A 16,662-nucleotide genomic window follows, 5' to 3' on the forward strand; every position below is an offset into this window, starting at 1 on the left:
GGATTATAATTAATTTTATTATGCAGGTTATAATCTGATGCTTAACCATCTTGGATTTTTCAGGGGACCCCCCCCAATCAGATTTAAGTCAAGTTGTGGTTTAGGGGAAGTACCCTTCTCTTTGGTCTTAATTCTTTTATCATTAGGATAAAGTATAGTACCTTGGGTTTATAGTGGTGATTGAATGAAATGCACCCTAGTTCCCAGATTTGCTTTGCCAGGATGGTGATGTCAGGATTGGTATTTTACAGTGTTTTTTGCCCTCCTTTTCTAGGCATCCAGGGCATTGTGGATGCTTACCGCCAAGCCCTGCCCCAAGTTCGCCTCTATGGCCCCACCAACTTTGCACCCATCATCAACCATGTGGCTAGATTGGCAACCCAGGCTGCACATCAAAGGACTGCCTCGGTGAGGATCATTGGAGGTAGTGGTGGTGGGCAGTCTTGGTCAAGGGTTCCCTTCAGGGATATGTAACAATAGTCTTCTTACCAGTCTGGGAATGTGTGGCTGGGGTGTTTAGAAGGTCTGCCTCAGTTTGTGAATGGACTTATCCCCAGCAATACTTCGTGCTGTTGCTGCTGACTGACGGTGCTGTGACAGATGTAGAGGCTACATGTGAGGCTGTGGTGCATGCCTCCCACCTGCCCATGTCAGTGATCATCGTGGGTGTGGGTGGTGCTGACTTCGATGCCATGGAGCAGCTGGATGCTGATGGTGGACCCCTGCGTGCACGCTCTGGGGAGGCAGCTGCCCGTGACATAGTGCAGTTTGTGCCCTACCGCCGCTTCCAGAATGTAAGTGGGGCAAGCCTGGAGGCAGACCGGATCTGGGAGTTTATCTTTCCACCTCTCTGAGTGGGGATTCTCACCTTTCCATTGGGGCAGGGTTGGGTGTTGGGGTTTATATTCTTTGTATCCTTTTTTGGGGTATGAAATGTAGACTTCGGGAAGCTGTCAGGGGTCATCACTGACCTTGCCCTTTTTCTCCTGGCAGGCCCCTCGGGAGACACTGGCACAGACTGTGCTTGCAGAAGTACCCACGCAACTCGTCTCCTACTTCAAGGCCCAAGGTTGGGCCCCATTCAAGCCACTTCCACCCCCAGCCAAGAGCCCTGCACATGCTCCTCAGGCTTAGATTCCCTCAGAGGGTGGGCTATGGCTGGTCCTCAGCCTTGTGTCCCCAAGGTCTCTGTGGGCATGGTTCAGCCCTACACACATTCCCCAGTGCTGCACTTTACATTTTATACTTTTATATTTGCTCCTGCTGTTGCTCTTGATCCCTCCTGCTTGCACCTGGAGTCCTTCATTTAATAAAGATCAATGAAGACCAACTGATTTGCCACCACTCTCTTTTTGAGTGGGACTGAAAAAGTCCCACTTTTGACTTTTAGCCATATTTATTTTTCCTGAGCTTTGGTTTATCCCGTTAGAGTCGTTGAGTGAAGGATACCTCTGATAGGCCTAGGCAAAGAAATTCGGTATTCCAGGCCAAAAGTCTAGAAATGCTTCTGTTTTTAAAATACAAGGATCAAATGTGAGCGAAACAGCCAGCCTGCCCTGTCCTAAGGGAACACAGATAAGGTGGAACATGCTAGGCGAGGGATGAGTTTAAGGACTATGCTAGTCTTCTGGAGGAGAGAGCAGTGGTGGTTTTTGTTTTTTGTTTTTTTTTTTTAAGATTTTAATTATTTATTTGACAGAGAGAGATCACAAGTAGGCAGAGAGAGGGGGGAAGCAGGCTCCCTGCTGAGCAGAGAGCCAGATGCGGGGCTCGATCCCAGGACCCTGAGCCCATGACCTGAGCTGAAGGCAGAGGCTTAACCCACTGAGCCATCCAAACGCCCCTAGAATCCTAAATTTTTTTTTTTTTTTAAAGATTGTATTTATTTATTTGACAGAGAGAGAGGGAGAGAGCGAGCACAGGCGGACAGAATGATAGGCAGAGGCAGAGGGAGAAGCAGGCTCCCCACCGACAAGGAGCCCGATGCGGGACTCGATCCCAGGACACTGGGATCATGACCCGAGCCGAAGGTAGCTGCTTAACCAACTGAGCCACCCAGGCGTCCCGAATCCTGAATCTTTTTAACAGCTAATTTTTTTACTAGAAAATTGATAACTTATTTTTATTATAAAAGAAAGAATACAGAAAAAAATAATATGCAGACTCCCATATGCCAAAAAAATATTTGGGGATATTTTTTAATCTGTCTTGCAAAACTCTAATCTATACATGTTTTTTATTTTACAAAAATGGGGTCATATTATACATACTATTTTAACGTGCTTTAAAATGCATGTTAGTACAAAATTATTTCAAATATAAATATTTTATAAAATAGATAATTGAGCAGGTAAGGGTTCCTATCTTTCCTAGGTCTGACAATTTTTAATTAGGATATTATATTATTTTAATTTGATTATTAATTTAATTAATTTAATTAGGATATTATATTACTCATACTCTTTGTACCTTGTTTTTATTATATTTTGGGTGCCTTACCTATTAGAACTTATTGGTGACCTTATTCTTTTTAATGCATAAATTACTCTGTGTATGAGTATCTTACAGCTTATTTAGCCAGTCATTTATTTATTTATTTTAAAGATTTTATTTATTTATTTGGCAGAGATCACAAGTAGTCAGCCAGGCAGAGAGAGCGGGGAAAGCAGGTTCCCTGCTGAGTAGAGAACCCGATGCGGGGCTCGATCCCAGGACCCTAGGATCATGACTAGAACTGAAGGCAGAGGCTTTAACCCACTGAGCCACCCAAGCGCCCCCAGTCTTTCACTTATTAAGATTTGGATCTCCTCCAATTTTACAATATTACAAAGTGTTGTAATGAATATTTCTGTACATTTATCTGTGCATTTGCCACAATATTTCTGAAGGCAGTTCCTAGAAGTAGAATGCTAGATCAAAGGATGTGAATATTTAAAATTTTAATAGATAACTGTAAATTGCCCTCTATAACAACATTTTTTTGTATTCCTTTTTTCTGTTAATCTGACAAGCAGAAAATATTTTCATATTTAGCTTGAATTTAATTTTGAAGATGTGGTACCATTTCATGTATTTGTGAGTTACATTTCTTCTGAATAGTCTATTTATAGGTTCTTTTGTTGTTTCAGCCTTTATTCTTTTTTTTTTTTTTTAAGATTTTATTTATTTATTTGACAGACAGAGATCACAAGTAGGCAGAGAGGCAGGCAGAGAGAGAGAGAGACAGAGGGAAGCAGGCTCCCTGCTGAGCAGAGAGCCCGATGCAGGGCTTGATCCCAGAACCCCGAGATCATGACCTGGGCTGAAGGCAGAGCCTTAACCCACTGAGCCACCCAGGCGCCCCAAGTTTGTTTTCTTTTTAAAGATTTTATTTATTTATTTCAGACAGAGATCACAAGTAGGCAGAGAGAGGGAGAGAAGCAGGCTCCCTGCTGAGCAGAGTGCAGATGCAGGGCTCAATCCCAGGACCTGAGCCAAAGGCAGAGGCTTTAACCCACTGAGCCACCCAGGCGCCCCAGAGAATAATAAAAAGTTTTAAGGCTTTTGGTTCCCATTGTGAAACTGCCCTCCAGAGAACCTATATTAGTTTGTATTTCTAACTTTAGGCTTTGAGAGCATTCGGTACTTATTTATTTTACTTATTTTTAAAAGATTTTATTTATTTATTTCACAGAGAATTTTACAGAGAATTTATTTCACAGAGAAGCAGGGGGAACAAGAGGCAGAGGGAGAGGGAGAAGCAGGAGGGAGATCCCAGGACCCTGAGCTGAAGGCAGCCGCTCAACCAACTGAACCACCCAGGTGCCCCTCAGTAGAGTAATTTAAGTTATGAAAGTAATATCCTGAAAATTTAAACAAATGGATATGTGCTTCACTCTCACATATATGTATGCATTTCCACTTCCTAGAGATCTAAGCACTGTTTATAATCTGTATATATATTCTTCCAGTGCATGAACATACTGGGAGGATCTCAACAGGCAAGATGGTGCATGTTCCTTTGCCCAGGCTGGTCCCCCTTTTCTTTTTGCCTAGGTAGAATCCTTAATCTTTGATGCCTGATTCTTCCATCTTTTATTCTTTCAATTCTACTTTGACCCTTAGAGTAAAGAATTCTTGGATCAATAAAGGAATTGTTTCCTGGAGCATCCTCCCTCCCCTGTCAGGCTCCCTGAGGGCAGGGACTGATGAACACTAGACCACTTGTACTGGGCCTTGTAGTAAAGACAGCCTGAAATGGGACTACAAGGCCTGTGTCAGTTTTGACTCCGATGCTTCCTAGAGGTTCTCAAGTCTCCTTAGTTTTTGAATGTTTAGTTCAAGAAAAGGGGTAGTTAACTTCTCCAACTGTACCTGTAGGAGTTGGGGAGACTGTCCCAGAGTATAGAGGTAGGAACTGAGGTGCACAAATACAGCTTAAGGCTGACTGGCAGCTCTGAGTTGAAGAGGGTGGCCTCTGGAAGAAGGTGGGTTTGGGTTCCACTGTGGCATTGTTCACTAGCTGTGTGATCTTGAGCAGTTCCTGACCTGAACGGTTCCCCCTCTGAAGTTACAAGGATTAGCTAATGTGTAGAATGTCCAGAGTACCATCTCTTGTGCCTGGTAAGCACTCCATAAACATGAGCTGCTATCTTACTGATCTGAACTTCTCCAAATTAAGAAGGTGGATTGAAAAGTAGACTCCCTCCCGCCATATTTATATGCCAAAGGCAACCAGAACCCTCCCTACCCCCATCAGCATGGATCCAGCTGCTTTTAGCACAGACCTGCACTCTACTCCAACAATCAGCATGTTTAATGGGGTTCCCCTGTGGCACTGTCCCCTGCCCCCTCTGAAGTTCGCATGCCATGGGCCCGGACCCGATACAAGCATGTGAAACGGGGATGGCCCCAGTTGCTTAGAATCTGGATCTTCACCTTGGGAAAGGCAGCTGGGGGGTCATTCTGGGGAGACAAATGGTTCATGCCAAAGCCTACTGTCCCAAGGGCTGCCTTCCTCCCCAGTCTTCCTTTGCTGTCCCGGTCCTTCAGCACCCTCACCCCCAGAGACACACACCTGTAGGTGGAAAGTCTGAATCTCTGATTTCTCCACATCGAAGGTGAATTTCCCCAAGAAAACTTCAGTCTCATCATCAACCTGAAGGCCCTGGTGGGTGAAGAGTGAATAGAAGAACAGTGAAGCACAGGTGGAAGAGGGAGAAAGTAACTTTATTGAGGACCTACTATGGCATAGTTGTATGCACGCTCTCATTTTTTGGTGTTAGGATAGTATAGTGTGGGACGTGGACTCTAAGAAGTTCACAATTTAGTTTGGCCAATTGTTAGCTGTGTGACCTTGGCAAATAACATCCTCTTTCTGAGCATTACTTTCCTCATCAGTGAGGGGGGAGATGAAAATACTTCCTAGGTGGTTGACTGGATGCAAGGAGATGATCCATTTAAAGTGCTTAGCACAGAATAAGAGCTCATTAGCCATACCTAATGTTTGGATATGGTTGTAATTATAACCTGTAGGCCTGAGAGATGAGTGGTAATATCTCCATTTTATAGATGAGCAGGCAAAGACTCAGTGACATCAATTTTCATAACTGGTACTTTCTAGGCAAAATCCCCCACCTCCTTAGCCTTAGCCCCACTCACGTAGACTGCGAAGTCTCGGGGGGCGCTGTTGGCTCCCCCAGTGTGTGCCACACTGGGTGGTGGATGCTGCAGGGTGACGTCACTCAGTTGCACACGACCCGGTAGCCGGATCACCACCTGGCCCTGGTCGCCCTCAAAAGCCCAGCAATTCCCAGGGAACACATCTGGCTGCAGGCGAGCAGGAAGACCTTCAGAACCCACCAACAGCAACTACGGCCCTTCCCCAGCCTGGGCATTGGTTCAGGTAGGGCCTACCCTTAGCCCAACCTCTTCATTGGCCCCACCCAGCCCTCCACCTGGAGCCTGGGTGTTTGTGCTGCCAGATCCTGTTCAGTGCCACAGTCCCTAGGACCACTAGACCTGGCCTCCAACCAGGCAATCCTCTGCCTAGCACCATGACCTCAGTTCCACTGGATCCCACCAATAGGGAGCTGTTGGGTCCTTTCCCCAGCATCCCTCCCATGGTCTGGTTCTGGGATCCAGGTTCCAGGCCCACCTCCAGGATAACTGTCGGCGGCCGCGCGTAATTCCAGAAGCTGAAGCGATTCCAGAAGTAGGCAGTGTTTGCGTCTTCATAGTCCTGTGACGTCTTCTCTAGGTCAATGGAGGCCCCTGGAGCAGGAAGAAGCAATCATTCATACGGGCTCCCAGGCCTGACTGACAGCTGGGGCAGGGTCTCTGAGGTCCGTCTTTTTGGTCGGGTCATATGTGTAGGTCTATCTGTGTCAATGTCTCCCTCTTTTCCTGTGTCTCCGAGTCTCAGTCTTGCAGTGTCTCTGGGCCTTACCCACAGAGCTGAGCGCATAGTCAGGTTTCCTCACAAAGTCTTCATTCAGCCTCTGGAATACAATCTTGGCCACTCTCTGAAAAGAGGGAGGGCAGGTCCTGGAGGGATGGAGCTTGCAGGTGGATTTACAGGGAGGTAGAGTTCTGGGACTAGGTTCTCTGGATTGGATTTTATGGACCCCGAGAGAGAAATCCCAAGTTGGGGCTCTGGGGCGGGGTTTACTGCTCCAGACTCAAGGAACGGGGTCCATAAGGGGCTTCCAAGGTGGACCTTGGACTGAGCAGTGTGTGGAGACATGGGCAGCACTTTGGGCAGACAGGAGGCTGCAGGCCTCACCTCGCTGTTGGCTGCACGAACGCTGGACACCTCCTTGTGTAGTTTATCCAGCTCGGCCTGAAGCTGCTGCAGTTGCTGCCCCTGGGAGCGCACACGCTCATGGTACTCGCTGTAGGTGGGAGGTTGGCACAGCGAGGTTGGCTCCCTGTCCTGGGCACTTCCCCTAAGGTCCTGCACAGAAGTGCCTTTGAGCCCCCTGATTCCCCACCCCAGGTGCCCTTTCACCTTAGAGTCAGCATCTCCTTAGGTTCCTATTGGAGGGAGGGAGGGACAAAATACAATGCTGCTCAGTTCCCACCCACTCTCTTCTCCCACTTCAGCCTGGGAGCAGCCTGACTCAAAGGGCCTACTTTTTGAGGACTGCCTCCCCTTCCCTGACCTGCCAGGACCTCTCAGAGACCCCCAACGGCCTCTGGGCACAATCCTTCAGAGAGATCTGTTTATATCCCTTTGTTAGGATTGGAGCCTCCAGCACTGCCCCCTCCCACCAGCTGAGGGGACTCCACAATTTCCAGGTTCATACCCTGCCACCCACCCACCCTGGGATACAGATGCCCTGACTCACATTCTCCAAAGGAGGAACCAGGTACAGCAGCCCCCACCAGAGTGCTGGAGAAAGAAGGGTGGTCTCAGGGCAAGCCAAAGGAGAGGGTTTCCTTGGCATAAAGGGGTGGTGAAGAGAGAAAAGGCTTGAGGGGTGCTGCTGGATCCAAGGGGGGCTAGTGGGCTCTGAAAGGGACTGTGAACAGCTGAAGGCCTTGAGTGGGCTGAGGGATACAGGAGAAAATGTGCCGGCTTTGGCTGCAAAGCATCCAGGGCTGGGGCCCCAGGGGATTCGCCATCCCCTTACCTGCCAGAAAGAGGCTCAGCAGTGACACAGCTGTGAGCAGGAACCGGATGGAACAGACCTCCCTGAAGAACCGGAGGGAGACTGAGGCCCAGACCCTAATGTGCCCGCAGCCCCACGCCAGGTCCTAAACCCAGCTTCTGCTGACAGGACCCAACCAGGTCTGATTGAGACAGGCTCAAGCCTCCGCGGGTCCGGCCCTGCTCCCCGCCCCATTCCCTCCCTCTGACCTGTATACAATGACCAGCGCGTCTCCTACCAGGGACAGCAACACGCTCAGCACCTGCAACAGCAGGCCTGGAAAGAAGAGTTGGGGCAGAGATGAAGAAGGGCTCAGACAGGTTCAGGAGGGTCTTGGGAAGAGAAGGGTGGGCTAGGAGAATTAGATGGGGGCAAGGAGAATGAGTTCAGGCTCAGAGAAGGTGGCTCGGACTCAGGGAAGGGGCTGGAGCCTGACATGGGCGCGGGGCTCAAGGAGCAGGTCTCTCAGAAATGAGAACTGGAGTTCGGAGAGGGGAGCCAGAGGGTCAAAGGGGCTCCGGACTGGCGTGGCCCGTACTCAAGAAGTTCTTGGACACGCGCGGTGGAGGCATCTCCTGTCTCAGATCCAGGGTCGAGAGAAGGTCGAGCTGCTCCTCAGAGGCTACGGGAGATCCAGCCGGTTCTGCGGGAGCCCAGGGGCGCCATTGAAGCCTTGCGCAAGGCAGGTCCATTCTTTCCCCGGGACCGGGCCGCAGATTTCCCAGCCCAGAAGCGGGGCAGCCTCCACGGGCACTGGTTCCACCGCATCCCCACCCTAGGTCTCTCTGCACTCGCCCCTCAAGGATGCTAGGTCAAAACGTTGCTACCCGCGTCGAACGGAGGCCCCGCCCCCAGGAGAGTCTTGGTGCCGCCTTATTTATAGGTAGCTACTTATGCGAACACCGAGACCGCGCCTCCTCAGTGGTGTCAAATTACGGGATATCCCCGCCCCTTCCCAGGACCGTCCATCACACCAAGGTCCCGCCCCCTAGGGTATCGTATTTGACACCTCCCTCTTCGCCCTACAGGCCCCGCCCCTTAGGAGGTAGCCCCCTAGATTTTATCCCGATTCCGTGCAAGCCCCGCCCCCTGGGCCCCGCCCCCTCCCTCAGCTCTCCCGGGTTCGACCCCGCCCGCACCCGAGGCCCCGCCCCTCACGGTTGCCGCGCCACAGGCGGTCTGCCCGTTGTGGCTCCGAGGCGCAGGCTTCTGCCGAGAGCTTCCAGCCCATGTGGTTCCTCCGGGCACTCCTGCGCTCAAGGCGGGCTCACCGCAGCTCGAGCCCCGGGCTCTTCTGCCCTCAGGCTCCCCGGGGCCCGGCCCAGCTGACCGTTGCCCGCTGCTGTCCCTCGAGGTGACGCTCACTGAGCTGTTGCTGTTGTCGCTGTAGAAGTTGGACGTGTGCTTGTGAGGGGACTTGGCCGAGCCCGGGCGGGGGCTCCGCCGCATCCTGACCCCGAGGCGCCCTCTCACGGACGCCAAAGTCGCCGCCGCAGCCGCCAAGGCCCTCGGCTCTCCCTCAACCGATGTGCGCCGCCAGGACCCCACAGACCCTGTGTGCGGCCGACGGGCCCCCCAGCCAGATTCAACCCCTCCCTCGTAGCTGAGCCCGGCTGCTGACGTCACAAAGGAGCCTATGGTCTCTACGGAACTCCCTGAGGGTGCGTCACAGAACTAGTCGTGACAGCCCGGAGACAGAGCAGTCTCTTATTCTTTCCCATGTTAAAGCAAACGATGACATCACATCACTTCCCAGAACGCCCTGTCTTATGCACTTGTCTTAAAAGATTATCTAGCCCGCTTCCTGCTTAGTTTTTCTCCTCAGCTCATATCACCTATATGCTGTATATTTTACTTACATATGTCTTCATTGCCTGTCACACCCACTAGAACGTAAACTTTATGAAGGCAGGGATTTTTGTCCTGTTCACTAGTGTATCCTTCAAGACCTAGATAGGTCTAATGAATGAATATTAAGAAGGGGTAGAGTGGGGAGGCACCTGGGTGGCTCAGTTGGTTAGGCTTTTGCCTTCCCCACAGGTCATGATTCTGGGGTTCTGGGATGGAGCCTAGCATCCGGCTTCTTGCTCAGCAGGGAGCATCCTTCTCTCTCTGCCTCCCTCTGCTGCTCCCCCTGCTTGTGCCCTCCTTCTCTCTCTCTCTGTCTCTCTGTCAAATGAATAAATAAAATCTTGAAGAAGAAGAAGAAGAAGAAGAAGAAGAAGAAGAAGAAGAAGAAGAAGAAGAAGAGGAGGAGGAGGAGGAGGAGGAGGAGGAGGAGGAGGAGGAGGAGGAGGAGAGGAGGAGTCACCCAGAGCAGTTCTAAATAAACACTTAGTTTCTTTTGATCAGCAAACCCTTCAGACCCCTCCTCTCTTCCTAGTCCTCAGGCCAGAGACCTCTGACCTTGGGATCTGTGCTTCCCTCTCCCAGACCCATGTACACCAGGAGTCCATGGGGTGAGAATTCAGCACCATCATACCCACACTCCGACCATCTTGCGATACCAAAAATGGAATGAGAATCGCAGATGGTCACAGCCAAGAGACCAGAGGTTCCCAGACTCCTGCTGTGCACTAGAATAGAAATTCAGGTTCCCAGGTACATTGTGAGATTCTACTTGAGCATTTCTTGAGTGGGTGCAGGAATGTGCATTTTTAACAACCATATGTGTGATCCTGATTAAGTACCACACTTTGAAAAGCAATGCAGCGCATTCTATGCACATTACACAGCTAGGCAAATAGGTCCAGAAAGGGGAAAGGAGTTTCTAGAATCCACACATTTTATGATAGAGATTAGATTTCCAAAATCCTGCCCTGGAGTCCAGTACTTTCTGCCACATCCCATTTTCTTTGGAATGTTAGGAAGAGAAAGTTCTTAGAGGGGATGAGGGGGAGTGAAAACTTGCCAGGCTGTGTTCCTGCCCAGAAGGGGATGTGCCTGGGATGCCTGGGTGGCTCATTTCGTTGAGCACATCCACCTTTGGCTCTGGTGGCAATCCCAGTGTCCTGGAATTGAGCCCCGAATGGGGCTCCCTGCTCAGCCAAGAGTCTCCTTCCTCCTCCCCCTGCTCTTGTGGTCTTGCTTGCTCTCTCTCTCTCTCTTCCCCTATCAAATAAATAAAACTAAAAGAAGAAGAAGGATGGGGCAACTGGGTGGCTCAGTGGGTTAAGCCGCTGCCTTCAGCTCAGGTCATGATCTCAGGGTCCTGGGATCGAGTCCCGCATCGGGCTCTCTGCTCAGCAGGGAGCCTGCTTCCCTCTCTCACTCTCTCTCTGCCTGCCTCTCTGTCTACTTGTGATCTCTGTCTGTCAAATAAATAAATAAAATCTTTAAAAAAATAAAAAAAATTAAAAAAAAAAAGAAGAAGAAGGAAGAGGAGAAGGAGGAGGAGGAGAGGGAAGAGGAGGAGGAAGGGGAAGGGAAAGAGGAGGGGGACAAGGAGGAGGGGGGAAGGGGGAGGAAAGGAAATGCCCACATTAGTTTCCAGAAGGGTGGCATGAATACCCTGTTTGATTAGATGCCACAGAGATCAGGGGTGAAGGGAAGGAAAGGTCAAGGCACTGCGAGCTAAGAATTCCGGTCCCCTCTCTGACTTCCTTTGGATCCCACTGCCCCTGTCAACTGGGGAGGTGAAGCCTTCCCCCAGTAACTGGGGCCTTAAGGTCTAACCTGGACCTTACTTGAAAACGGGACAACCCATGCCTGATTGTCTTGTGTTCTGTAGACCTCAAAGCTTGTTTGGACAGGTAACACCTGGGAAACAGATCAGGGCTTTCTAACCCCTCTATTAAGTTGGAGAAGCTGAAGCACAAGGAGGGACTGACTATGTCTAGCTCAAGGCCACACAGCAAGACCCAGCTCCTCTGAAGGTCTAATCTTATCTCTGCTGCTGCCTGATACATTCCTTGGCCAGAAGCCAAAATGACAAATCGCCAGTTCCAGAACCCACCCAGCATTCCTTTCCACTGCCTGGATGTCTTTCTCCGCTCAAACCCTGTCCTGAAAGCCCATTTTATTTTACTTATTTATTTTTTAAAGTAGACTCCATGCCCAATGTGGGCCTTAAACTCATGACCTTGAGGTCAAGAATCACATGCTCTACGGACTGAGGCAGGCAGGTGCCCCCTCTAAAGGCCATCTTAAACACTGTCTTCTCAGGGTGAGCGCCTCTGGCCACCTTTCTCTTGAGTTCCTCAGTCCTGACCCTTTCCTGCTCTGATGGGCAATGCAGTTACTTTGTTTGGTGTTGGAATCTGTGATGCTACTAAGCTACTAGAAGACAGAGAATGTGTCTGGGTCCCCTCTGTGGCTACACCCTTCCCCAACGTGGCTGCATAGCACAAGTCTTGCCTATAGCAGGTGTCTTTAAACAGAATGGTGAAATGCATAGCCAGAATAGGCACTCCACACCCAGGTACATTCACACCTGGGTGCAGGCTACCACATACTTTAATTCCTTCATTCAGTAAAAGTACTGCACATCTGTTTAACGGTTACTAACCTAAGTGAGGAGCTCTATGTCCAGAAAATGCACAATTGTTCAATATTTTATAGACAATTTCAAGAACTTTCAGATCCCCTGGAACTTCTCTATGGTCCCATTAGTAAGACCCGAAGTCCCCAAGTTAAAGATCTCTGGCTCCTGGGTAAGAAGTGTTCTGAACACTTGCTACACATAAGCTAGGGACATACGTTCAACCACTCATTAATTCCAATGTGTTGAGCAGCCACAGAACTAATGGTGGGGACTAGGGGGTTCATTTATTAATCCATCCATTTATTTAGTCAGTTTTTTGAGGGTCTGCCATGTATTAGACCCTCAGTGGGGCACTGAAGACAGAGAGATAAATAAGGAGCATCATGAGACCTGTGCCCTGAGGCCTCATTGGCTAGTGGGGACAGAGTAGGGTCCTGTCTCTCCCGTTGACTCCATCTCCACCTTATCCCAGCTCCCACTTCCCAAGAATGCATGCAGGATGGAGGTAAAGCTGGTGCAGTTAGGGAGGCCTGAGCTGACCACAGGGACCTTACCCCCTATTCTCAGTCCTTTGGCTCCGTCTCCACCCATGACCCCCAGGCCTGCCTGTGTGTTTGACTAAAGGGTAGGGATTGCTGAACCTGCTGGGTGAGTCCAGTTGAGTCAGAGGCAAATGGGGTGAGCGGGCAGGAGGGCAGGCGGGCAGAGGGAGAGCCAGTCGCCCTTAGGACAATGGCTCTGACCGTGTGTGTGCGGCGACTGACAGGGCTGCCGGGCACCCATGACCGACAAGTGAGGCTCAGCTTTCGGGGTGAGGCTTTTGTAGGGGTGTTCTAAGGATTTTGTTACTGGGGGGCTCCCATTTCTCCATTCCCTAGGCCCCCAATCCAGTGCCTAGGCATCTCTCCAGGCTGTCTCCTTCCTCCCCAAGCCCAGTTCTCTGCCTCTTTCCCTGTCCATCTTCTACCTTTCTTTAAGGGTGAACCCAGGGGGACTGGATCCTGGTCTGGGCGTGTGTGTGTGTGTGTGTGTGTGTGTGTGTGTGTGTGATTTCTTTGTGGGGAAGGGCTGATAAATGACTATTTCAATTCTGAGCAGGCTTCACCCAAAAAACAAGGAGAATTCGCTGTGGTCAAGAAGCAGATATCAGTGAGGTGAGTGGGGTTGGGTCCTGGAGGGGGAGAAGCTGATCTGTGTGCCATCTAAGTCCCTCTTTAGATGAGCTGGGGAGCACATTCCTGGGTTTTGGGAGCTGTATTCTCAGGAAGTGCGATCAGTCTCAGACTTGAGAAGCCACACCCAGTCAGAATCAAGATTGGGGCGATTAGTTCTTGACTGCTAGTTACCCTCCGATCAGCCCTAGTTTAGAGTCAACCCTGTGTTGGGGGAGGAGGGTTGGGTTCCAGGTTTAGGATAAATTAGAGAGCTAGCTCCAAGTTTGGAGATTTGGATCCTGTTTTAGGGTTAGGATAGGTTCTGGACTGGTGGTCAAGGTCAGCCCAGCCTCATGTATCACAAGATTCCTCCTATCCTCAGCTGTTCCGTTGGCCACACTATGGGGCTCCGCTGGTTGAGGAGTGCCTGTCTGTGCAGGTGGTTAACTGCAGCCGTGTGTTCAGCCCCAGGTGAGTAGGCCTGGGGGAGCCAAGGATGCAGGTGGGGCTGTATGTGGTGTGGGGCTGGACGTGGTGTGGGGCTATCCCTGTGGGTCATTATTCTGCTCCCTGCCATTACCCACAGGTCTCTAGGGACCCTGGTGATCTCCCTGCAGCAGCTACAGAGTACTGGGCATTTGGTGCTACGGGAGGCTCTAGTCGATGAGAATCTGCGAGTGACCCCCGTGAGTCTGACCAGTCCTCAGCCTGCTATCCCCAAACCTGACAGTCCCTCTAGATAGAGTTCCATTTTTCTTTTCTTTTTTTTTTATTTTTTATTTTTTATTTTTTATTTTTTTGAGTTCCATTTTTCTTATTTATTTATTTGACAGACAGAGATCACAAGTAGGCAGAGAGGCAGGCAGGCAGAGAGGGAGTGGGGAAGCAGGCTCCTTGCTGAGCAGAGAGCCTGAGGCGGGGCTTGATCCCAGGTCCCTGAGATCATGACCTGAGCCAAAGGCAGAGGCTTACCTACACTGAGCACCGAGGCACCCCAGAAAGTTCCATTTTTCAGAGGGGAAAACCCAGATCCAGACCCCCCAGCCACTGCTCCTTTCACTGTGGCCCCTAAATGGGCTAGCCCCTACATGGGCTAAGAGCCATGCTCAGCGCTGAGGACCAGGGGTGTGGCAATGGGGGAAGAAAAGGGGCTCTGTTCTGCTCCCTGACCCAGGACCAGATCAGTTCTTCTGGGAGGCAAAGATGAACCTGGCTGGGTTTTCCTGGTGTTTCATGGAGGGTCATATAACCTGGGAGGCATGGACCTGGGTTCAAATCTCAGATCCACCATTTCCCAGCTGAGAACTTGGATAAGTTATTTAGCTTTACTAAGCTGTTTCCTCATTTACATTATGTGGAGTCATAGGAAATGTTGAACTTCTCAGTCAGTCTGTTGTTTGTTGCTCTGATTATAAGCTGTGCCAGGCAATGAGGATTGAGTGGTGAGCACAGCCAGATAAGGATTTGCCCTCTTAGAGTTCCATATCTAAAGAGAGAGGCAAACATTAAACAGATATTCACACAAATAAATGCAAAATTGTCCCTGATGGTTGTTATAAAAGAGCTAGGATAGTGTGTAATTTGGGGGTATAGTGTATTTGGGGGTCAGCTAAGGTTCCCGAGGAAGTAGTGCTTGAACTTGGAATGGAAGGATGATAGGAGTTAACTAAGTGCGAAGGAAGAATGCTCCAGGCAGAAGAAGGGCAGATGCAAAATCCCAGTGCTCTGAGAGAGCATAAGAGGGGGTGCAGGGCAGGAGCAGACCTCCTATGGAACAGGGCTGGAAAGGCTGTCAGGGGCCAGACCGTGCAGAGCTGGGAAGGCCACAGTCATGAATTTCCAAGAACAAAGAGAGAATTCTGGAGTCGTATTTGGCCTCTTCAAGAAAGAGGTAACTTGCACATGCTAAGTTCTTAATAAGTTGTCAATATTATTGATGATCAGAGAGAAACTACAAAGTCATCACAGAAGCAGGCCAGGAGGGTCTCTGGGTACAGGTGGAAAAAAAAATAAAAGGCATTGTCTTTGGACTTCTCTTAGCCCCAGGCAGTTTGAGGGGCACTGGGACACACTGTGTGTCTGGTTTCAGATCCAGGTGGAGCTTGACCTGAAATATCGGCCCCCAGAGGGGGCAACTGGAGCCTGGGCAGAGGAAGATTTTGGGGCATCCATCCGGGACAGGTACCCCTGCCCCTCATCTCCCGCCATCGAAGCAAGACCAGATTGTTCCAGTCCAGCCAGGTCTTGGAAGGGAGAAGTGGGACCTAACTGTTCTCTGGATCTGCTGGACGTGGTGCCCCTTGGACCCGTGCTGCCCAGCCTGTCGCTCTGTAGTCCCTCACTGTCCCTCACTCCTCTCACTTATCCTCCTTCCAGCTCAGAACTGATCATCCCCAATGTGGGCTTCCAGGAGCTGGAGTAAGTATATGGAGCTGATCTGGGATCACCACGTCAGTCTTGGGACTAGGAGTCAGTGACCCAGGGTCAGTCCCAGGGTCTTGGCGGGGTGGGTGTCAGTATTTAATTAATTCTAGAGTGAGAAGTCAGTCCTGAAATCAGGAGTCAATTCTGGAATTAGGGGTCCATGGTTAGGGGTCAGTTCTGGAAATAGTGGGGTCAGTGTCATGGTTAGAGGTCAGTCCTAGGGTCAGGGAAGTCAAGGGGTGCTCAGAGATGGGTGACAGGTCCAGACACATTCCTTGAAGGCCTTTCTTATCAGACCCCGGGAGGCGCAGCTGGAGCGGCGGGCCGTGGCATTGGGCCACAGGCTAGCTCGAGGCCTAGGTCAGCAGGATGATGAAGACGAGCTGGAGCTGGAGCTGGAGGATGACCCTGATGTGGAGCTTTCAGGGGTCGTGTTCAGCCACCTCAAGAGGTAACTTGTACCCGCTGCACACCTGCTCCCATACCTACCAGCGTATCAGCCTCACATGCTTACACATGTAGGCCCATGCTCCTCCATGCTCACAATCACACAATCCCAAGGTATGGGTGAGGAGTGGATATCCTGGGATCAAGCGTCGCCTGCTCCTAAACATACACCCTGCCCCACTCACGCACACGGTTACATTGGCACACGTGGAGCCCACTTAGGGGATGAAACTTGATGAGGGTAAGGAGTTTTGTCTCTTTTGTTCACTGCAGGGTCCCAGGGCCTAGAATAGGGCTGACACATAGTGGGTATTGAACAAATCTCTGTTGAATGAATGAATGAATGGTTTCAGGGCTCCAGGAATGAGTCAAATTCAGGGTATATGGTTGAGATGGATGCCAGACAGACTGGAAGCGCTCAGAATCCAGAAGTTCAGAGGGAGAGGAGAGAGGAGGTCTTACCCCTAGCACTGAGCAAAAGTGTAGGTGGTCCAGGAGAGGAAGTGCAGTGAGAGCTGACCCT

General features: G+C 50.4%; 3 protein-coding genes across 18 annotated transcripts in view; 2 read left to right on the forward strand and 1 right to left on the reverse strand.

Moving 5' to 3' along the window:
- The window catches only part of LOC131807752 (RNA-binding protein 12), a 35,114-nt gene extending 33,784 nt beyond the window's left edge, over positions 1 to 1,330 (forward strand). For all 8 annotated transcript variants that reach the window (XM_059133374.1, XM_059133373.1, XM_059133370.1 and 5 more), the window contains 3 exons: positions 275 to 408; positions 558 to 794; positions 994 to 1,330. In XM_059133374.1, the coding sequence (XP_058989357.1) occupies positions 275 to 408; positions 558 to 794; positions 994 to 1,134 (512 nt within the window). In that variant the 3' untranslated portion in view covers positions 1,135 to 1,330. The remainder of the gene's footprint in view (positions 1 to 274; positions 409 to 557; positions 795 to 993) is intronic.
- Positions 1,331 to 3,438: 2,108 nt separating this feature from the next.
- Positions 3,439 to 9,237, reverse strand: SPAG4 (sperm associated antigen 4). Of its 6 annotated transcripts, none has more exons than XM_059133384.1 (12): positions 8,790 to 8,957; positions 8,170 to 8,274; positions 7,841 to 7,907; positions 7,614 to 7,675; positions 7,329 to 7,372; positions 6,989 to 7,014; positions 6,764 to 6,872; positions 6,428 to 6,503; positions 6,137 to 6,252; positions 5,641 to 5,808; positions 5,057 to 5,146; positions 3,446 to 4,944 (listed from the first exon to the last, which is right to left on the reverse strand). In XM_059133384.1, exons 1-12 carry the CDS (start codon positions 8,860 to 8,862, stop codon positions 4,795 to 4,797), a joined length of 1,086 nt encoding a protein of 361 aa, XP_058989367.1. In that variant the 5' UTR covers positions 8,863 to 8,957; the 3' UTR covers positions 3,446 to 4,794. The 6 variants fall into 6 exon arrangements, with proteins under 6 accessions (XP_058989365.1, XP_058989364.1, XP_058989366.1 ...); XM_059133379.1 differs by having other exon boundaries at positions 3,447 to 4,944; positions 8,771 to 9,237; XM_059133381.1 differs by lacking the exon at positions 6,989 to 7,014 and having other exon boundaries at positions 3,445 to 4,944; positions 6,764 to 6,934; positions 8,903 to 9,237.
- A 3,559-nt stretch (positions 9,238 to 12,796) lies between these two features.
- Positions 12,797 to 16,662, forward strand: part of LOC131807756 (fer-1-like protein 4) — a 34,881-nt gene continuing 31,015 nt past the window's right edge. For 3 of the 4 annotated variants that reach the window (XM_059133386.1, XM_059133387.1, XM_059133389.1), the window contains exons 1-7: positions 12,822 to 12,925; positions 13,213 to 13,268; positions 13,651 to 13,739; positions 13,855 to 13,954; positions 15,358 to 15,449; positions 15,645 to 15,686; positions 15,988 to 16,143. In XM_059133386.1, the coding sequence (XP_058989369.1) occupies positions 12,847 to 12,925; positions 13,213 to 13,268; positions 13,651 to 13,739; positions 13,855 to 13,954; positions 15,358 to 15,449; positions 15,645 to 15,686; positions 15,988 to 16,143 (614 nt within the window). In that variant the 5' untranslated portion in view covers positions 12,822 to 12,846. Of the gene's footprint in view, positions 12,926 to 13,212; positions 13,269 to 13,650; positions 13,740 to 13,854; positions 13,955 to 15,357; positions 15,450 to 15,644; positions 15,687 to 15,987; positions 16,144 to 16,662 lie in introns of all 4 variants that reach the window. The other variant, XM_059133385.1, reaches the window with a different exon arrangement.

The sequence above is a fragment of the Mustela lutreola genome, chromosome 9 (genome assembly GCF_030435805.1).
Source record: "Mustela lutreola isolate mMusLut2 chromosome 9, mMusLut2.pri, whole genome shotgun sequence".
Taxonomy (NCBI): domain Eukaryota; kingdom Metazoa; phylum Chordata; class Mammalia; order Carnivora; family Mustelidae; genus Mustela; species Mustela lutreola.